Genomic DNA, 21,750 nt, shown 5'->3' with positions numbered 1-21,750 from the left:
TTTCTCCTGCCTTGCCACGGAGAAGAGGGGGGAGGTGGCACTGGCCTGAGCTGCCCACTGTTCATCCCCTACCCTCTCTATTTCTGGGAAAAACGCCTGCTTATGGCAACATGCTGGACAACCTTATCTGAACCCAGTGCTGAGCAGGAGCTGGAGAAGTGCCATGAGGTGAGTGAGCTGGTCCAGCAGGTCCTGAGACCCCCACCAACCTGAATGTTTCTGTGATGCTAAACCTCAGCAGCCCTCTCCAAGCCAGGGCTGCTGAGCCACCTTCAGAGCCAGAACCTTGCAGCCCTCACCCCAAACAGCCAAGAGCTGGTGGATCTGAAGTCGGTGGACACCTCTGGGCCTTTGGTAGCACGTGCTGTGGTCCCAGAGGCTGAGTCCGAGCTCCTGGCACTAAGACAAAGCAAACACCTGCCTCTCTACTTAGCTTAGGTTTTTCTCTAGCTGCAGATCCGGGGGCACAACCCAGAGCCCGGGATGACCAGCATGCCATCCCCACTGTCCTGCTGAACAATTAACTCCAATCTACCAAAATCAGAGATGAAGGTCTACAAGCTTCTTTTGTCACCGGTTGCTGCGTAAACATTAACCCCGATGGTAAAGCAGGATTATCTCTCTGACCTCAACACAATTACTCTGTTTACAAAAAAAACCCAAACAGGCTGGGGTTGGGGGGGGAGAATGGTGGAAATTGCTGATGAATTTACAGCTCTCTGTGCGCTCCAGCTCGTTTTCACCTCATGGCAATCTCTCGACGCAGCAGGGGCAGCTGGCAGAGAATTTGCTGGTGTGCGAGGAGGTGTCCTGCAGCCTCACAGCCTGGTGTGCCCCCTCAGCTCCCCCAGGTGCTGTGACGCAGGGCCAGAGGCTGCCAGGAACCACAGTCCAGCTCACGCAGGGCCCGGTGTGGTGGTGATGCTGAGCTCTGATGCAATTTTGTGCCGTCCAAAGGTTGCTCTGTGGGCTGGGATAGTGCAAGGATTAGGGGATGGTGTGATTCAGGCAAGCCAGGCTGATTCCTGGGATTTGGTTTGAGGTGTTTATTCAGTGGGAAGCGCTGCGCTTGTTAGGCCCCCGGCTTTACGAAGCGTTTCACAGCGCTGTTGTCTCGGTTCGTTTGGCTGGAGCAGTGGGATCCTCAGAGCCTGCGAACACGACTTTCGCCTTGTTAAGGCAGCGGGGTTTGTGTCCCCCGTGCAGGCAGGGAGCTCACGGCACAGCAGAGCTGTTCCACGGCAGGTGGGCAAGGGGCTACCTGTGTGTCTCGGAGCATCTCTGTGCCCCAACAGAGCCGGCTCTGCCTCCTGAGGGCATCCCCAGGGGTACAGCCTGGCAGCACCCAAGGAGATGGGCAGCCTGGCGCTGGGATGGGCCAAGCACAAGAGCTTTGCTGGTGAACTGGAGCAGCTCCCCTCCTTCTGCTCAGTTTTACCACTGTTTTAAAGCATCTCAGCCCCCAAAGCTTGAGAAACTGTCAGCCTCTGGCCTGGACAGGCGCACACTCTCCTGGGTGGAGAACTGGTTGGATGGCCGGGCCCAGAGAGTGGTGGGAAATGGTGTGAAATCCAGCTGGAGGCCAGTGACAAGTGGGGTTCCCCAGGGCTCAGTGCTGGGTCCAGCTCTGTTCAATGTCTATATCAATGACCTGGATGAAAGCGTTGAGAGCACCCTTAGCAAGTTTGCAGATGACACTAAGCTGGGTGGGAGTGTTGATCTGCTGGAGGGTAGGGAGGCTCTGCAAAGGGGTCTGAACAGGCTGGACCGCTGGGCTGAGACCAATGGCATGAGGTTTAACAAGGCCAAGTGCCGGGTCCTGCACTTGGGGCACAACAACCCTATGCAGTGCTACAGACTAGGAGAAGTCTGTCTAGAAAGCAGCCCGGAGGAGAGGGACCTGGGGGTGTTGGTTGGCAGCGACTGAACATGAGCCAGCAGTGTGTCCAGGTGGCCAAGAAGGCCACTGGCATCTTGGCTTGGATCAGAAACGGTGTGACCAGCAGGTCCAGGGAGGTTATTCTCCCTCTGTACTTGGCACTGGTGAGACCGCTCCTCGAATCCTGTGTTCAGTTCTGGGCCCCTCACCACAAGAAGGATGTTGAGGCTCTGGAGCGAGTCCAGAGAAGAGCAACAAAGCTGGTGAGGGGGCTGGGGAACAGGCCTGATGAGGAACGGCTGAGAGAGCTGGGGGTGTTTAGCCTGGAGAAGAGGAGGCTGAGGGGAGACCTCATTGTTCTCTACAACTACCTGAAAGGAGGTTGTAGAGAGGAGGGTGCTGGGCTCTTCTCCCAGTGACAGGGGACAGGACAAGAGGGAATGGCCTCAAGCTCCACCAGGGGAGGTTTAGGCTAGACGTTAGGAAAAAATTCTTTACAGAAAGGGTCATTGGGCACTGGCAGAGGCTGCCCAGGGAGGGGGTTGAGTCACCTTCCCTGGAGGTGTTTAAGGCACGGGTGGACGAGGTGCTGAGGGACATGGTTTAGTGTTTGATAGGAACGGTTGGACTCGATGATCCGGTGGGTCTCTTCCAACCTGGTTATTCTATGATTCTGTGATTCTAAACCGCTGTCCTCCCCCGGCCCGTGCTTCTCCGCAGCGGGGACAAAACTTTCCTGCCGGAGAGGGGAGAAAAACCGGAGGGAGCGTGTCAGCAGGAGGCTGGAGAGAAGGGGCGGGGGCTGCCAGCGGCGGCGGGGGTGGGGGGGGTGCTGCCGGGCTAGCGCTCCCGGAGAGCCGCTTAGGAGGTTCCCGATCGCGATTCCCGGGAACAGCGGGGCGGGCGGGGAGACGCCCGGTACCAACCATCCAACCCCTCCAGCTGAAGAACGGGGGCGGCCCGGGGGCCGGGAGAGGAGCCGAGTCGGGGCGGGAGGGGAGCGGGGCAGCCCGGGGCGGTCAGCGAGCCGGTGCCGGTGCCCGTGGCGGGGAGGGGAGGGGGGTGATTCCTCGCTCCACCGCCCCCAGCCCCGCCCCCGTTGTCCGGGCGACGTTGTCAGCCCCGCGCGGGCCCCGCCCCCCGGCGCGCCGGGGCCAATGTCGGGGCGGCCCCGCGGTGACGTCACAGCCGGCGGAGCTTCCCCGCGGCCGCGGGAGGAGGGAGGGAAGGGGGGGGGGGGGACCGGGAGGGGGGCGCGCGGCGCGGCCCCAGCATGGCCAAGCAGCACCGAGCGCCAGCGCGCGCCGCCGAGCCCGTCATCGCCGTCAAGAGCAAGGTGAGCGCCCGGAGGGATGGAGGGATGGAGGGATGGAGGGAGCCTCCGCACGGCGCGGGGTCTCCTCCCGGCGCGCGCGCCTTCGCCCCAGGTGTGCGCGCTCCCTGCCCGCCCCTCTGCGCTCGCCCACCCGGCCCCGCGCTCGCCCAGGTGGGCTCGCCCACCCAGCGCTTGCTCGCTCAGATGTGCACGCTCCCTGGCTTCCCCTCTGCTCAGCTGTGCTCCCCTACCCAGCCCTGTGCTCCCCTACCCAGCCCTGTGCTCACCCAGCCCTGTGCTCACCCAGATGTGCACGCTCCCTTGCTTCCCCTCTGCCCAGCTGTGGCCACCCACCCAGCCCTGTGCTCCCCCAGCCAGCTCTGTCCTCCCCTACCCAGTGCTGTGCTCACCTAGTGCTGTGCTCACACAGATGTGCATGCTCCCTGGCCACCCCTCTGCCCAGCTGTGCTCCCCTACCCAGCCCTGTGCTCACCCAGATGTGCACGCTCCCTTGCTTCCCCTCTGCCCAGCTGTGCTCCCCTACCCAGCCCTGTGCTCCCCTACCCAGCCCTGTGCTCACCCAGTGCTGTGCTCACCCAGATGTGCACACTCCCTGGCCACCCCTCTGCCCAGCTGTGCTCCCCTACCCAGCCCTGTGCTCCCCTACCCAGTGCTGTGCTCACCCAGCCCTGTGCTCACCCAGATGTGCGTGCTCCCTGGCTGCCCCTCTACCCAGCTGTGCTCCCCCAGCCAGCCCTGTGCTCCCCTACCTAGTGCTGTGCTCACCCAGTGCTGTGCTCACCCAGATGTGCACGCTCCCTGGCTGTCCCTCTGCCCAGCTGTGGCCACCCACCCAGCCCTGTGCTCACCCAGCCAACCCTGTTCTCCCCTACCCAGTGCTGTGCTCACCCAGTGCTGTGCTCACCCAGATGTGCATGCTCCCTGGCTGCCCCTCTGCCCAGCTGTGCTCCCCCAGCCAGCCCTGTGCTCCCCCAGCCAGCCCTGTGCTCCCCCAGCCAGTGCTGTGCTCACCTAGTGCTGCACTCACCCAGATGTGTACACTCCCTGGCTGCCCCTCTGCCCAGCTGTGGCCACCCAGCCAGCCCTGTGCTCACCCAGCGCTGTGCTCACCCAGGTGTGCACGCTCCCTTGTTGCCCCTCTGTCCAGCTGTGCTCCCCCACCCAGCGCTGTGCTCACCCAGTGCTGTGCTCACCCAGATGTGCACACTCCCTGGCTGCCCCTCTGCCCAGATGTGCTCACTCAGGTGTGCACGTTCCCTTGTTGCACCTCTGCCCAGCTGTGCTCGCCCAGGTGTGCACACTTCCTTGCTGCACCTCTGTCCAGCTGTGCTCGCCCAGGTGTGCCCTTGCCTGCCTGGGACCCTGGCAGCGCGCAGAGCCTCCATCCCTGCCGCGATCCCCACAGCTGGGGTGGGATCCCCCTCGGGCGGGTGGCGCGATCCTTGCAGCCTTCCTCAGCCTGTTCTTAATTGGCTTCCCTTCGTGGTGACTGAAGGAGGCAATAATTAGCAGTGTTGCTTACCCGGTGCTTCAGCAACACCCGTGTCACCGGGAAGGGCCACCCGGCAGCACGGTCCTTTCCAAGGCCGGTGGTACGGCCAGATGGTCCTTCCTCTGCCACTTGGGCACCTCTCTGCCTCGTCGCTTTGGTGTTTGTGCAGGGGAATGGCCCCACTCCTTTTATTTTGCTTTTGGGTGGGCTCTGGCCAACAGGCACTGCTGCCTACGTGGGTCCTGACAGCTGGAGCCAGCCCTGCCCAGCCTCATTCTCTTCCTCCTCCTCTTCCTCTGTAGTTTGAAGCTGAATTTCGCCGCTTCGCCATGAAGCGCTCCGACGCGGCCAGCTTCCAGGACTTCTACCAGCTGCTGCAGACGGTGCACCAGATCCCAGGGGTGGATGTGCTCCTGGGCTACACGGACATCCACGGTGACCTCCTGCCAATCAACAACGATGACAACTACCACAAAGCCCTGTCTCCCACCAACCTCCTCCTCAGGGTCATCATCCAGAAGAAGGGTAAGTGAAAGCTGGAGAAGCTCACTGGATCTGTTCTCCCCGTCAAGGGAGACAAGCCACATCCCACAGCACCACTTGGTTCTGCGTTTGGGCCGTGCGGGCAGCAGGGCTGGCCAGTCACATAACCTGTAGCCACCACTTTGGTGGACGGATGTGGAGGTGGCAGCACCGGGAGACTTCCAGAGCCTTTCCCTGTGGCAAGGGGCACCTGCCCCAGCCCGTCCCCACGTACCCCAGGAAGCAAAGGCAAATCCTCACAATTCACCCCATTGAAGTCGCGCTTTCCAGCCGGGCTCATGTGGACTCCCGGAAAACATTGCATGGCTTCTGTGAGCGCTGCGCTGGGAGCCCCTTCATCTCCCTGCACGAGGCAGTGGCACCCATCCTTTTGGCAGAGATCTTGGGGTGCTGGGTGCTGCTGAGGTTTTGGTGGTGGGAGGAGGTTCATCTCCTCCCTGGCAGTCCAGGGCTCACCCTGACTGCAGCAGCGTATTCTCAGAGAGCAGCTTCCTCGTGCAGGAGCATTAAATTGCCATCATAACCACATCCCAGCGAGGATGAAAGCCTCCCAGTGACAAACACTCTAGGTGTATCTCTTCTTTGCTGAGAAGAACACAGACTTGTCCCTTTCTCTCAGTTTACTAGCAATGAGGCTTTCTAACCATCAAGTAACAGTGCACAAAACCAGAGCCTGAGCTAAAGCCCCCAGTTTCCCCAGCACAGCGCCCAGAGCAACTCTGTGTTTCCAGCTCATGTTGTCAGTACGAAGTCCTTGGGTAAGAGGTGATGCCAGCCTGGAGTGCTGAGTTTTCATGGGCTTTTGCAACAGGGTAGCGTGGGACACCCTGGACGTGTGTTTGCTCTGGGACCCTGTGGCATGAAGGCTGGCAGTGGCGATCTGGAGCCTGCAGTTTGCTCTGGGGCTGCCACTGCCGGCATCAAACCATCCCCTTTTCTTGGACCAACACCTGGACCCAGGCTGTGACACGGGGAGCCAGTGTGGAGCCGAGCGTGCCGGGGCTGCTGTGGGAGCATCAATCATGCTCTCAGCCACCTCATCTGCTGCTGGGAAAAACCTGTGAGGGCTCATTGAGCGACTGCACAGAGCTGGGTGGTGCGGAGAGCGGGCAGCCACAACCCTGGCACCGTAGGCAGCGCAATAAGGAGAGCAGAGAGGCAGCGCCGGTGAGACCTAGCATCCAGCTGTGCCCGCGGGAGAGGGGCCACAGGGCTGGCAGCACCGCGGGGAGGCACGTGGAGGGGCTGGGAGCAAGCCCTGGGTGAGTCACTGCTGATTTAAAATGGATCCAGGTCATCCCAAAGCTGGGCTGTGGTCGAACCAGTCCGGGTCGGTGAGAAGAGCGGCTGCAGAGCCTCTCTCATGCACCAGGTGTGGGGAGCTGTGCACACGCGTGTGTACGTAGGTGTGCGCTCCACAGCAGCCAGTTCCGGGGGCCAAAAAGCAAAGGCTGCCGCTTGGTTCCTCTCTGTGCTGTCACCTCTTCAGGTGAAGCCGTCTCCGCAGTGCAGCCTGGCTGGGATGGCGGCGCTGGCCCATCTTGGACTTGGCTTGTGGGAAGGGCAGGAGAAAGCCTGGCACATCCCCAAGGCCACCAACGGGCTCATCCATGGGGTGCTGGACCTGTCCGGCTCAGCCATTCTGCGCCCCTTGGAGAGGAGCCGTGCGCTGAAATAGCTGTGGGAAAGCCTCCACCGCCCTTCCCCGAGCTAAAAATATGCCAGGCTGTGTGTGCAGGGAGATATTTATAACCCAGGAGCCCTGGCAGGCTGGCTCGGCTGGGGAGAAACCCTGCATCCCCTGGGCTTGGGGGCATCCCCAGCACCCCTGCAGCTGCAGCAGGGTCCGGGTGCTTGGAGGTGGGCACCACGGGGAACATGCTGGCAGTGCAGCATCCAGATCTGGACTCCCCTGTGGAAAGAGATGGGGAGAAACCAGAGAGGACCCAGGGGATGCTTCCCAGCGCCTGGGGGATGTGGAGGAGCCAAGCCCCATGGAGCAGCCCCAGGGCAGGGAGGATGGCGCCGAACTCTATATGGTGGTGCCAGATGGTGGAATAAGGGACAGTGGTGCAAATCACTGCTTGGGATGTTCAGGGATCCCAGGGATGCTTCAGCTCTGGGATGGGTCTCCAGGAGGCTGGGAATCTACAGTCTTGGAAATGGCAGGTCTTTTCAGGACACAGGTGTGGCCACCCCCATCCTATGCCAGGGCTGGCCCTGCTCCAACAGGTACAAGGGACTCTGCTGCTGTCTCACCGGGCCGGACTCACCCTCAGGAAGCCAGCTGCCACTTCCTCGTGCAGGGGGGGTTCCTTCTCCCCAACCCAAAGTGGGGCACGGCCATGGCTCCCAGGCCATCACGACTGGCAGCTCTAGCGTTAAGCTGCAGTGTTTGGCTTAAAGTGTGATTAAGGCTGAATCACTGCCTCTATCCCACTAATCCTGGCCTTGTGTACGCTGGGTAATCCCAGGAGATGGGCTCGGCAGAGACAGGCTGCAGGAAAAGCTGGGGTGATGCTCCAGGGAGGAAAAGCCAGTGAGACCCGTGAGCACTTCTCCTACTGGCTTCTCTAACGCCAAGGACATGCAGTTGCATTCCTGGGCAGCTGTGGTGCCTGACCCATGTCCTCCTTTGCTCCCTACAGCAGAGTCTGATGCCAGCGTCTTTGCCTCGAACTCTTTGCAGCGGAAGAAGAAGGGACTCCTGCGCCCCACGCACTACCGGGCCAAGCCTCACCTCCTCATTGGGATGCCGCAGGACTTCCGACAGATCTCCTCCATCATCGACGTCGACATCCTGCCCGAGAGCCACCGCCGCGTGCGGCTCCACAAGCACGGCTCCGACAAGCCGCTGGGTTTCTACATCCGTGACGGCATCAGCGTGCGTGTGGCCCCGCAGGGCGTCGAGAAGGTGCCTGGCATCTTCATCTCCCGCTTGGTGAAAGGTGGCTTGGCCGAGAGCACGGGGCTGCTGGCGGTGAGCGATGAGATCCTGGAGGTCAACGGCATCGACGTGGCTGGCAAGTCCCTGGACCAAGTGACAGACATGATGGTGGCCAACAGCCACAACCTCATCATCACTGTCAAGCCAGCCAACCAGCGCAACAACGTCATCCGCAGCAGCAAGGCCTCGGGCAGCTCAGGCGTGTCCACGGACAGCACCCCCAGCCAGCAGACGCCCAGCCCCGCCTCGCAGTACCTGGGCAACTACAGCACGGCCGAGAGTGACGAGGAGGGTGACCTGGTCATCGAGAACGACAGCACGTCCCACTACATCCCCGGGGGCTGCCCCAACGGGGGCCCCGCAGACGGACCCCTCCCGCAGAGCCTGTCCCCACACAGCTCGCGGGGCTCCCTGCAGTCCCTCGGCAGCCACGACGGCAGCCCTGGCCGGGGCAGCGGGCGGGAGGACGACACTCTCCTCACTCTATAGCCACGGGGCACTGCCCATCCGAGCCCCCCTGCCTCCCAATCCACCTCTTCCAAGCAAGAGATTGGTTTTTTCAATCGTTTTACTGGAATATGCATCATCAATTAATATATTGAAATGGACAGTAAAGCCTTTTCTAGAAAGCATCTCTGCTTTCCCCTGGTTCACATCACCCCCAGTGCCACAGGATAACCCCCACCAGCCCTGTTGTCTTGTCCCATGGCCTGTTCTGTGCTGTTGTGGGCCAGTATGAGCCCTGGGCCAGCTCCGTGGGTCCCTCAGAAAGAGGGGAACAGCAGGTGGAGACCCCAGCCCTGCATGCACAAGGCAGGGCCTGGGAACGATACCCTTGCCCATGGCACACGTTGTGGCTTTGCTGCTGCGCTGGGCAGCCCTAGCGAAGCCCCTACTGCAGGGATGCTTTGGGGGGACACAGCAGAATGTCCTCCCCCCTGCACATCCCTATCCCATGGCACATGTCCAGGCTGTTTTGGGCAGTGAGTGGTGGCCCGATGCCATAAGGCTCACCTGGCTCCCCCGTTTCCCACCTTGTCCCTGCTGTGGTGCTCTCTCTATACAGGGAACAACCCAGTGACATCCACAGAGAGCTGGGTGGCAGCCGGGCTGGCAGCAGCACCTCAGATGTCACACAGCCCCAGGAAACGCTGCTGTTGGGGCTGCAGCTCCATCTTCCTCCTCCAGCCGTGGGCTCAGAGGGGCCATACCCACCCCTCCTGCTCACCTGGGGCTCCCCATGCCCTTGGTCCCTTTCCCAGCACCAAACAACGGGGCTGGCGATGGCTTTGGCCTTAGCTTTGCTGCTGCCCTGGACCAGCCCCGGACCAGCACCTTCCTGCCCACGGGAAGGACAAAGCAACACCCCAGCAAGGAGGTGCTGCCAGGCCTTGTTGGCCTCACAGCAGTGACAGCTTCTCCCCTTGCTGCCACAGCTGGCAACAGGCCTGGCCAGACCTTGGCTGACTGTCCCCATGGTCCTTCACCCCCATGTCATCGCACCTCCTGCAGTGTCAACCTTCATCACCAGCACCAACACCTTTACTCCAACCTGGTGCAACCACAACCATGTTTGCTGGTGAAGCAGCCCAGGCACGAGGTCCAGCAGCTTGGGTGCATCTGAGGGCAGGGCTTTTCCAGCCCGTTTTCCCCGAGTTGGACTCTGGTGCTTGAGGGAGCAATGGCACCGGTGTAGTGCCAGACCCTTCAGAGCACAAAGGGTTTCCCGTGGCCTTTGGATTAAACCTCAGGGGAAGCGAACGCAGATGGTCCTGGCTGCCACAGGGCGATGCTGCCTGCAGGAACAAGTGCGTATCCTGGCTGGGAAGAGGTGACTGCATCCCGTTGCCTTCACCGAGCCCCTGAGCCAAACCACCCCAGCTCCCTGTCTTGAGACACCCGTGCCACTGGAGCCAAAACCTCACCAGCATCCCCATGGGAGCTGCTGGGTTAGTTTAGCACCAAGGGCCTGGCTGTGCTATCTCTGCCGAGGGCCCTAAAAACATACAGTCTTCGCAGCAGCACTGTTCTCAAGGGTATGTGGTGGGACCGGGTGATGAGGAGAAGGAGGGTGGCCCGCAGCTCTTGGGGTCTGAAGGGACAGCACCAACTTTTCAGGTTTTGATTGTCCATCTGGAGCCCCAGCCCTGCCAGGGCAGGCAGGGAGAGTAGTGAAGGCAGCACCAGGGCTACCACCTGGGGCAACACTCTCAGCACACATCCAGGGCCCAGATGGGCAGGGAGCAAAGCAGACAGCAGAGCTGGTCAGCTCAAACTTGTTCAGGGCAGGGAGTTGCACCGGGAGGTGCTGAGGGAGGTGCTGACCATGGCCCCAGTTGCTCTCAGCACCGCTCTCATCCAGCTAGCTCGGCCTGGCTCTGGTGATGCTCTGGTTGGCATCTCACCTCCTCCAGCCCCCAGGCACTGAAAGCATCCCTGGCCCTCGGCAGGAGAATCAACCCCTGATGTCCCCAAGTGCCACAGAGTGCTGGGAGCTGCAGGCAGGGCTGGACCACCCCATCCCTGTAGCTTTCCCCAACTCAGCTGGACAAAGCCCGGAGCTATGAAGCTGGCCCTGCCCTGAGCAGGAGACGGATTGAGCCTTGCAGTGATCCTTTCAAGCCTAAATCTTTCTATAAATCACGCAGCAGGGTCCCTGCAAAGGTCTGTCCAGGTCCCTGTGTGGCATCTGAAGGCAAGGAGCTCACCTCCACGATGGCACCTGCCTGGCCATATCCTGCCTGCCGGCAGACCGAAATCTGGCAGGACTTCTGTACATGTTCTTCTCTCCAAGTCCACCACCACGTCGCAGCACCCCAGCCCTGTGAATCCTACCTGCCCCCAGCACTTCAGGCTTCTCTGAAAAGCAGGATCAGGACCCGCGGTTCTCCCTGTGCCTGCAAAACGTCAATGCTGCTGGTTTCTGCTGCCCACCATCACTCTTCAGGCCCTGATGAGCCCACCAGGAGCTGCAAACGCACTAAAGGAGAGAACTGATGCTTTATTGCAGCATGTCTTGGCCCACAGACAACCAAGGCTTCTCCAAATATCCTGCTGTATCCCCTGCAACTAGCCCAGCTCTTCCCTCAGTGGGAAGGACTGAAGCTCTGCATCTCTTTGTTGTCCCCAAGCTGTTCCCGAGCTGCTGATTTCAGCTAGCAGAGGCACCATCTGCAGTGGGATGGATTGTGCTCAGGACTGGGCACAAACAGCAGAGGTTTTTGTCTCAGTGCAGGTGCCCAGAGTGAGCCATGGCCATGGTCCATCTCAGGAGAAAGAGCGGGACAATGAACACTGCAGCAGCAGCATGGGAGACTTCCTACCAGTTTCTAGATGTGGAAAAAAACCAGGAAAGTAAGACGTGATGCCATGGATCCAGAGCAGAGCTGATTTCTGAGAAGTCAAGCAGCACAGAGACAACTGTTCTCCAGACTACACAGCAGAGAGTAAATTAGGGCATCTCTCTCCCTTTTTCCTGGGCAAGACACAGCACTGGAGGATGACCAAGAGATGCCAGCTGCATGCTGAACACTTATCAGCACCTGCATGGGCCTAGGGTCCCGAACTTGCCTTCTTCATCATCCCTTTGGTAGGGATAAAGAAGCGATGAAGGATGTTCGTGCAGAGCAGCACAACACACCCAGCCTTGCCGGCTCAGGAGTCCAGCTTGATGAAGACTTTAGGCCTTGAGAAAATTTTGATTGCCTCTTCTATCTGGGAGAGCTTCCTCTCCAGCTCTATCCGCCTCTTCTGCATGCTGAGGGTGTCTGTGCGCACTGGCAGCATCACCAGGTCCTTTATCAGCTGCTCCTGGCCTATAATAATAAAAAGCTGTGTAAGTGGAGGAGCAAATAAATTCATCCTTCCCCTAATGCTACGACCTTATCCTCAGTCATGAAAATGGTGGCAGCACTGGAAAAAGGACTTCAAGAGAGTATCTATCCTTTGATTCACAGCTCAGCTGGGTGAAGACCTCAGTGACCTGCTCCAGCTATGAAGAACCAAGGGTTGGACCAAAGACCTTTGATGGTCCCTTCAAACCAAAATCTTTCTGTCATTTTAACAGCAATGGTAACGCCAACATCAGGTCCACTGCACCAAGGCTGCTGCAGAGAGCCAGTCCTGTAACCTGTAGGTCTCACCAACTTGAAGGAGACTGCTCATTCCATGCACAGAGCTCAAGTGCAGCTATTCCTGAAACATCCCAGCTATGAGCCTTACTTCAAGTAACTCTTCAAGTGGCTGGAATCTGTGCCCCAGAATTCTATCCCTAATCCTGGCTAGGATTGCCCATTTTTTCTGAGCTGGAATCCTCATTAATTTTCTTCTTACTCTGCTTCAGATTGCTGAGGGTCTCCAGCCGCTGGTCTTCAGGCATCATGGTATGACCAGGTGGCATGTCAGGATCTGGCAGGTTTCGTAGCTCCTCCTCCTTCTGTCTGCGCCACAGCTCCTTCCTCTCCAGCAGGCTGGCAAGGCAAACAAAAGCACAAGTCAGCACACCTGGCAGAAGGGGTCACCCAGGGAGAGAAGCAGAGGCCAGGAACTGAGCCCTTCAAAGCCCGCTAGTCTCCACGTTGCTGCTGGAGGACCGGAGACCCACTCTGCCAGCACACACCCTCCCTGTGGAGCGATGCACCCGTGTTTAGCCTACACGCACGGGTGAGCAAACGTGTTCCACAAGCACTGAAGGGCAGTTAGAAAACACACGCTGAGGCCAATGTGAGGTCCTGAGAGACAAGGGCTTCTGCTCCTTGCTTCTGGCCCAGGCCACTTCATCCTCCCAAAACCACCTGTAGGCCAGTGGCAGAATGAAGTCGAACAAAGCAGCTCACAGCCAAGAGATGCTGGCAGGGAACAGCAGTCACAGGAGAGAGACAGGACTGATACCATGATCAGTCCTAGGACAGAGTCAACCAGGAGCTAGTGAGGCCCACAGAACCTACCCGGAACCCCAAGCCACAAGTCACTAGCTGGATGTTCCTCAGACTCTGCATTCAAGGCAGGATGAACACTTGAGAGGCAAAGCAAGCTGTCTGCTTCTCCAAACCCAGACCTTTAAATACTGAAGCTACAACACATGGAGCAAGGCTTACGAAGGAATGGGAGCAATTTCTCAGAGCACACGTGTCAGCACCATTGTACAACAGCAAGGGAAGAGAAAACAAAATTGCTTCTGAACCCAGTCACTCTGACCATGGGATGCTAGTTGATTCAAGAAACCAGCAGGGGTTACATTTATTCCCTAGGATGCAATAAACTACACTGGTCACATGGTGAGAGTGCCTGTCCCCAGCCCTTTATCTTGCTATGCAGAAGCTGGGGGAGGTGACGAAGGCAGGTGGGTTTGTTACAGAAAGTCTCGTGACCAGAGAGGGGCATACGTACTACTGGGGGATGTGGCCCTTTTGCTTGGTGTTGTACTCCTCCTGCTCCCGGTGTTTCTGTTCCAGCAGGTCAGTCAGTGCCTGCAGGGACTGGGAGCGTCGCAGCGGGACGCGCTTGGCATTGCGGGCGTTGTGTTTAATAAAATCGATGCTCTTGCCCTCCACTTGGAGCTGGAATAAGAGAGAAGGAGACTGGAAGTGGTGGCTCACAGACACAGCCAGCAGCTCCTGACCCCACAAGGGACAAAGCAAAGAGGTACCCGCACAAGGGAAGAAGGGTCACAAAGACTTCCAAGACAGACTACCTGAAAGGTTTAACTGGTAATACTGATTTTAATACCCTCCTAAAAAGCACACCCATTTCCTAAATTTTTATCTAACATCCGTAAGTCACAGTTCTTTTGATTAAGGTGGGAGCTGTCTCCAGACCCTCGAGACCTCCTGCACAGCCCCAGGAAGAGCAGATCTGAGATCACTGGCACTTCTACAGTGAGGAGGTGAGATTTTTGAAGGCAACTGCATGTTATCTTTAACTATGATCAAGGATAAAGACAGAGGGTACTATTAGCAATCCTTGAACACCCGTCTCACCACTCCAGTGACCAAGGCCCTGTTCTTTCCCTTCAGCCAGGAACAGTATTTATAGATCTCCCTGTTCATGCAGCATATCCGACCCAAGAACACATGAAGAGTGCTTTGGCAGGATAAATGCTTAAGTATCAGAAGCCCTTGGGATAGATAAGTACCAGAAACCCCTGAGAGCACACAGCTAGCGTGCAACTTACCTTTGTTTCAGCACTCAGTGCCTCTGGAGCCTCTGTGTCTGCCCCTGCTTTTGTCCTGGTAGGCCCAGGGGAGAGCGGTCTGCATGGCTTGATCCCAGGGCCACAGCGAGAATATGCCCTCAGGAATTTTAGAGCCTCTGGATTTGGAGGTAGGCAGCTCTCCTGGGAAAGGTAAGAAAACATACGCTAGTAGAGGGAAGCTGAAGCAAATAGAAACTCGAGGCATCACCCAGCTTGCACCCCCTGTCTGCACAAGCAGCAGGTCACCGTGTCATTCCTGTCCACACAGCCTGGTTGGTTGCAAAGACAGAGCAGATACAGAGAGCCATGAAGACTACCAGGGACTCACAGAAGGAAAAAGCCTTCCCCTGGCAGCCAGCAGTCCTGAGGCTGACAGGAATGCAGGATCCAACAGTGTGAGGCTACTTCAGAAAGACAGCAGCTTACCAGCCAAGGCAGCAGCCCTGAGCTTCCCCTTCCACATGAGGCTGAGCTGGAAGGGAGCCCCACGGCCTCTCCTCCCAGAGGTCACTATGATGAGGATGGACACAACCTGGCATGCGGTGGGGAGCTGCAGTGCCTGCTTCTGGATGAAGGAAGACACCAACTGAACACAGATGTCACCTGGATGACAGGGATCTCGCAGACCCAGACCGATGGCAGTGGATCCGCTCAAAGATAGTGATGGAGCTGTCCTTCCCTCTCCCAGTGAGCCTTAACTTTACTTTCTGCACAAACAGGTAAACTAACACCAAGGCAACCGCTATGGTGCATTTTGCAAAGCCCTCCAACAGAGGCACCATTTAAACAGGAGAAACCCAACAGAGAAGAAAAAACTATCCCAAGAATAAAGAAAGAAGCCAAAAGCAAACAAAAAATCTTCACAAAGCCAGACACCTGCTCATTTCAGCAGTGGAGAAAGCCTGAGGAAATAAGGCATGGCCCCACATTCCTTCTCCCACAAGCGTGTGTACAGAGGACAGGAGGAACGTACACCCTTCCAGGTTGCCTTGGGGCTACGAGGCCTCCACCCTGACTGCCTGGAGACGTCTGTGTGCCCTGGCGTGCAGTGGTTACTCACCAGGACAATCACTTAGACAAGAGTCTGGAGACATATGGCCCACTGTGGGTCCACAGCGGGGTAAGAGTTAGACTAAGGTTGGACGCAGCCTGAAAGACCTTCCTCTGAGGACCACAATCCGTGGGGTAGAATACCACAGTGTTTTAGCACAAACCTCAGATTAGCATTGCCCCAAACACTGGGAAGCTGCAAAGCCAGCTGGATGCATCTCTAGACAGGGAGTACATCTGTGAAGGCTGCTCTGCACCCCCCAGGAACCATCTGGAGATCCCTAACAACCAAAGGGACAAACAGGAGCTTTCAGGCAGAGGGTGTGATGAGATTTTCCTCTTTTCAGCTACTCCTGCCCGCCACGCTTCAGCACCACCTCCCTCACTTTCCCCACCCCACAGAGCCCCAGAGCGGGCCTGGCCCCCAAGCCGAGGCGAGTCCAGTAGCTCGGTGGGTACTGACCTGCAGTTTGGCCTTCACCTTTGACTCCACATTTTCATATTTCTGGGACTTCCACAGAGCTTTCATAGGCTTGGGCTGGCTGAGCTCTCGGGCTCGCTCCTTCTCTTTGCACTTCTTCTGAATCTCCTTTATTCGCCTCACATTTTCCTTCTCATGGTCTTTGGACTCTTTCCCTGCACAGCAAGAGGAGAGACAGCCTTCACTCCCCAGACGCTGCCAAGGGATTCAGGCTCTCATGCCTCCTGCAGACTAGACAACCTGTGCATTTTCCCCACCTTAGATGCACACTCCTGGACCAATCCTCTTCTGCCAGAGGATCCCACAGAGCCCAGATGACCATCAGCGCAGGTCTGTGCACACTAATGGTGCTGACAGGCTCCCTAAGGACAGTCCCATTTTGGACTGTGCTAAACCACCACCCTATTGAGAGCAAGGTCAATTCCCAGTTCAGCACCCCATGGCATTTCTGAAGCAAAAAGAGGGCTGGTTAAAGGCAACTGCCAAACCTTCAGCCTGTGTTGTTCCTGGTTTCAGGCTCAGGGCCAGCTGAGGAACCCACCCAGATCCCTGATGCTTCATCCCTGGCCCCAAACACGACTTGGGCCAGCAGCGACTCAGCTGTACTTACTCTTGACTGGCAGTCCCCCATCAAGGGAGATCCCTTCGAGCTGCAGTAAGAGACCGAGTGTTCCCTTCTGTCCCTTCTCCAGAAACTCCTTTCCACTGGGGCGAATGCGGGGGGCTGGCTGGATCTGGCGGGTACTGCCCAAAGCAGGATATGAGTTAGGAACTGGTTCCAGGGGGGCAGAGGTAAAATCCAGCTTCTGAGCATTGCCTTCCAGCCTTCCTCGAGCTATAGAGAAAGAAAGAATAGAAGATAATCAGGAAATTATCTTACCTTGTGATTTTCTTCACTCACAGCCTAGAAACATTGCTGACAACCCCCTCTCCACCTCCACCTTATGCTTTCCTATCTTTCAAACAGCTGTACAGAGCACTTTTAGGACCACCATCCATGAGGCAGCAGAAGCACCAGCACCAGTGTGAGTGGAGACAAAGACTGTTGAGGACGCCAAAGAACAAGGACATCAAATGGGGAAGCTGCGTAATACCAAAGTACAAAACCACATATCCCTAACAGACATCAAGGACTCACCTAAGAAGGGGCGTTTGTAATAGTTTGGAAAGAGCGTGGGGTCTGGAGGAATGGGTCCAGAAATCCTGGATGGCCCTTCACACATCCTGCTGTTGCTCTGCCTCTGCCACAGAAACGAGCCACCACTGAGAACAGAAATGAACAGGGCTCACTGAGCCGCTGAAAAGCTACATTTTATATATATATAGGAGAACTTCTAACCTTCATTAGAGACCTCACATCCAGCTACAGAGAAGATCTGCAGGTAGGAAACCACCCTAGATGGGACCTCCACACAGGTGAGGCAAGGGATTAAGCAGCACTGTCCCTACTGCAGGGCTAATCAGCATTTTAACCAGCATTGAACCTGAAATGTCCGCAATTGCTGTAATACCAATACCTTCAAACTCAGGGACAACATTCTATGGCCTACAGGAAACCTGAGGGACTTTCTCCCCACTTAGAAAACAAGGATGCCAGGTGCTGCACCAACAGGCACAGATTGCTGGTGAGCTTTTTGAAGGTGCCACAAGAACCTAGATACCTCATCAGTGCGACATCATGATTTTCACAGGCGCCGGTGTCACTGCTGTAAGAGCTGGGCCTACAACCTGCATGCTCTGACTCCCGAGGCAGTAATTTAAAGATTTCTGAGACAACTCTACAGGAAGAACCCTTTCAGGATCCTTGGCACGCCAGCACCGACGGGACACAGCATCTGCAGTTTAATTTATAAACCAATAAACGATTAGTACAAGGTTGAGTGAGCCTGAGTCATGGCAACTAATGCACTGCAGTCTTCCTTGCTAAATCACCCCTGTGGACATGAGACCCATTAGCAAAAAGCTGTTATTCATCTCCCAGACACAACTGCAGAGGCAAAGTAAGCAATGCTGACTACTGCACATCAGTATGTGTGTACAGCCTGCTCTCAGCCCTGGAAAAGCTATTTCTGAAGAGCACACACAGACTCTCTGCCTCAGAAAAAAGGACACTGTCTTGGTATTATCCAATCTCCTTGATAATGGATCCAACTAAGCCAGAACAATCTCTCTTATTCTAGAAAAAAAGCATTCACCTGAAAATCACCCCAGAACAGCTACTGGTCTTGAAATTCACATCTGATCTCGACCTGAACTCGCCTTCAAACCCAGTAGTTTACATGCAAAATCACAGGCTGAAATCAAGACCTGTAACAGAACAGACAATTAGCGTGGGGGATTGAAGGAGGAAAGGCAAGCTGATGGGAGGCGGGGGATGGAAGACTCATTTTATGCCTTCACACAAGTCACATTCCACATCCCAACAGCATCGTGCCCCACTGCAGGGAATATGCAAATGATACCCACCCCCTGATTTGCAAGTCATATCACCTCTGGATTGGGAACTTGCAAGATCAGAGACAACCTTATTACAATAGAAAGCACCTTGCATATCCAGATACCTCCAGTGAAGTCACCTATGCAGGACGCAAGCCCCTAGCATCAGTCTCCCAGCCCTGAGAAGCAGCAGCCAAGCCTCAGTCACCAATGATCAGTACAGACTGCCCGAGATGCTGCTCTGCTCCTGCTCATTGTGAGTGTATTGGGGGGAGAGAAACAAGAAAACATCATAGCTCACTCTGCCAAAAGGAGATGTGCAGACCTTTGCTGCTGCCATTCCCATCCTTCTGCTTCATCTCTTGCGACCACTCTGTGCAGCAAATGGTCCTGTGCTCAGCCAATTCAGCTCACTGCCCCTGCATGCAACGAGTCAATTCTTTCACTCAGTTAGTTTTGCCTGTTCAAGCCTCTGTTCTTCCTAACCCCCAGACTGCAGAACTCACTAGGGAAGCAGTGACACTGCTTCTAGCCACAGGGCTGCACCAGCCCTGTTCCCTGCTCACCTGAAATCAGCACAGTTACAAAAGAGGCTCATGGTAGTTGCCGGAGTAACCCAATAACTTTAGCACTGCTTACTCCATCTGAGCCCAACTGCCTGCTCCCTTCTCTGCTGGGACCAGAGTTTAATCCTGGCCCAGGGCTCGAGCAATGCAGGCTCCAGCCCTACCTCTCCCAGCACGTCCCTCTGAGTTTAAGAGCCATTAATTTGACCCTTTTCCCCAGCTTACCAAATGGTAAAAACACTACTTATCCACCTGGTAAACTGAGAGCCTGCATGAACCAGGGCTTCCTTTCATGGCTTGTTTTCAGCATCGTCGTTAGGGAAACTACAGAACATGGGAATGGACAAGGCTTTGGCAGGTGTTTTTCACAGCCCTAAACCTGCTGTGTCTGGCTTTGAAGCATTTCCTCTTCTTCACAGATCATGTTTCCACCATGCCTGGATCCCTGGCCAGGAAGCTGCTACCACACACAGAGCTGAAGCAAGACCAGCTTCATACTTTTATGAGCCAACCTCTGCAAACAGGATGGAAAAAAAAATCCCACAGCTGTGATAAGCCGTGATAAGCAAAGCAAATCATCTGCAGCAAATCAAAGGGCTAATCTTCATGCAGCTGGTCTTGGATGTTTGTGTCCTTCCTTGGTAGTTTTAGCTGAAGTAGCATCAGGATAACTTCCATAATTGAGGGCTACGCCAATATAGAAAAGCACACAGGTTTGGGGTTGTACCTACTGCAGAACTGGGGGTCAGGAAACGAGCTCGATGCGCTGTGGACCTACCCAGAGGTGTTAATCCACACCTGTCTTTTCCCCCTTGTAGACTGCAACAGGAGAGACTAATATTCTACTTGTAATACTACTGCCTGTGCAGCTTCCCTCAGGTACCACCAGCTTCTCCCCTCCAAGACCTGTTTTTTTCATGGAATCATAGAATCACCAGGTTGGAAAAGACCCATCGGATCATCGAGTCCAACCATTCCTATCAAACACTAAACCATGTCCCTCAGTGCCTCATCCACCCGTCCCTTAAACCCCTCCAGGGAAGGTGAATCAACCCCCTCCCTGGGCAGCCTGTTCCAGTCCCTCTCTGAAAACAGAGGGACAGGCCCAATGCGATAACTGGCATGCGGGACATGTTCCCTAGGAGCTGGGTGCGTGACCACCGACAGCCCTGTAGGAACAGAGCCAGCTTGTACACCTGCTCGAGGAGCCGAACGGCCACCCCGCAGCATCAGCCTCACACAGGACAGGCCTGAGGGCTGCGCTGGCAGGAGGGCAGGGACTGAGGCGGGTATTGCAGAGCTGCAGCCTAGTCCTCTCTCGGGAGAGCAAGGAAGGATCAAACATACAAGGTCCCACCTTAGCGTGTGGGATTCCTCTCCAACGCACAGACGAGCCACGTGTGGAGTTCGCAGGACTTGGGGGTCAGCATCGGGTCCAGGGATGGAGAAGAGCTGAGCCTGCTGTGCTGTCCTGGGAAATCACGGAATCATAGAGTGGTTTGGGTTGGAAGGAACCTTACAGGTCATCCAGTTCCAACCCTTTGCCCTGGGCAGGGACACCTCACTGGCTCAGGGGCATCCAACCCGGCCTCGAACCCCTCCAGGGACGGGGCAGCCACAGCTTCCCTGGGCAACCTGGGCCAGGGCCTCAAGGCCTTCAGTGAATATATTCCTAATGTCTGATGCAAACCTTCCCCCTTCCATTTTAGAGCCACCATCACTCCACACCCTTGGAAAAAAAGCCCTCCCCGCTTCCCTGTAGCCCCTTTCAGCGCTGGGGGCCGCTCTGAGGTCTCCCCCGGCCCCCCCCCTATCCCCGCGGCCTCCCCGGCCCCATCTCCTCACGCTGGGGGCTCCACAGCGCCGCGGACACGACACAAACCCTGCCGGGGCACCGATGCGGGGCAGGACCCCCTCTCCAGGACGGCTCCCCGAGCACCCAAGCGGCTCCCCGGTCCCGGTCCCCGCCCCCCCCGAGCCCGGCGCTTCCGCGGGGCGGGACGGACCCGGGAGGCTCCGGGAGCAGCGCGGCTGGGGGCGGGGGGCGAGGATAGCGGCAAATAAACTGACTTCCCGAGCGTTAGAAAGGCAGCAGCGTCCATCAGGTCTGGGGAGGGGCAGAGCCCTCCCCCACCTTTCCGAAAAGAGCTGTGGTAAATGGAGTTCACTCCAGCTGGAGGCCGGTCACAAGCGGTGTCCCCAGGGCTCGGTGCTGGGTCCAGCCCTGTTCAATGTCTTTATAAACGACCTGGATGGAGGCATCGAGTGCACCTTTAGCAAGTTTGCAGGTGACACTAAGCTGGGAGCAATTGTCGATCTGCTGGGGGATAGGGAGGCTCCAAAGGGATCTGAACAGGCTGGACCCCTGGGCTGAGACCAATGGGATGAGGTTTAACACGGCCAAATGCCGGGTCCTGCACTTGGGGCACAACAACCCTGTGCAGGGCTACAGACTAGGAGAAGTCTGTCTGGAGAGCTGCCTGGAGGAGAGGGACCTGGGGGTGTTGGTTGACAGCGACTGAACATGAGCCAGCAGTGGCCCAGGTGGCCAAGAAGGCCAATGGCATCTTGGCTTGGATCAGAAATGGCGTGACCAGCAGGTCCAGGGAGGTTCTTCTCCCTCTGTACTCGGCACTGGTGAGACCGCTCCTCGAATCCTGTGTTCAGTTCTGGGCCCCTCACCACAAGAAGGATGTTGAGGCTCTGGAGCGAGTCCAGAGAAGAGCAACAAAGCTGGTGAGGGGGCTGGAGAGCAGGTCTTATGAGGAACGGCTGAGAGAGCTGGGGTTGTTTAGCCTGGAGAAGAGGAGGTTGAGGGGAGACCTCA

General features: G+C 56.9%; 2 protein-coding genes across 3 annotated transcripts; one reads left to right on the top strand and one right to left on the bottom strand.

Annotated features, from left to right (window-relative positions):
* The first annotated feature begins 3,140 nt into the window (after positions 1–3,140).
* Positions 3,141–8,807, top strand: PARD6A (par-6 family cell polarity regulator alpha). Of its 2 annotated transcripts, none has more exons than XM_069868483.1 (3): positions 3,141–3,215; positions 5,010–5,232; positions 7,902–8,807. In XM_069868483.1, exons 1-3 carry the CDS (start codon positions 3,153–3,155, stop codon positions 8,684–8,686), a joined length of 1,071 nt encoding a protein of 356 aa, XP_069724584.1. In that variant the 5' UTR covers positions 3,141–3,152; the 3' UTR covers positions 8,687–8,807. The 2 variants fall into 2 exon arrangements, with proteins under 2 accessions (XP_069724584.1, XP_069724583.1); XM_069868482.1 differs by having other exon boundaries at positions 7,899–8,807.
* A 2,378-nt stretch (positions 8,808–11,185) lies between these two features.
* Positions 11,186–17,602, bottom strand: ENKD1 (enkurin domain containing 1). The gene is made up of 8 exons (XM_069868476.1): positions 17,583–17,602; positions 17,060–17,184; positions 16,532–16,756; positions 15,904–16,076; positions 14,370–14,531; positions 13,586–13,755; positions 12,530–12,666; positions 11,186–12,012 (listed from the first exon to the last, which is right to left on the bottom strand). The coding sequence occupies exons 1-8, from the start codon at positions 17,585–17,587 to the stop codon at positions 11,852–11,854; spliced, it is 1,158 nt and encodes a 385-aa protein (XP_069724577.1). The 5' UTR covers positions 17,588–17,602; the 3' UTR covers positions 11,186–11,851.
* Positions 17,603–21,750: the final 4,148 nt, after the last annotated feature.

This window comes from Phaenicophaeus curvirostris, chromosome 14, assembly GCF_032191515.1.
Source record: "Phaenicophaeus curvirostris isolate KB17595 chromosome 14, BPBGC_Pcur_1.0, whole genome shotgun sequence".
Classification (NCBI taxonomy): domain Eukaryota; kingdom Metazoa; phylum Chordata; class Aves; order Cuculiformes; family Cuculidae; genus Phaenicophaeus; species Phaenicophaeus curvirostris.
Note: the sequence above shows the minus strand (reverse complement) of the source record. Positions and strands in the feature narration are given on the sequence as shown.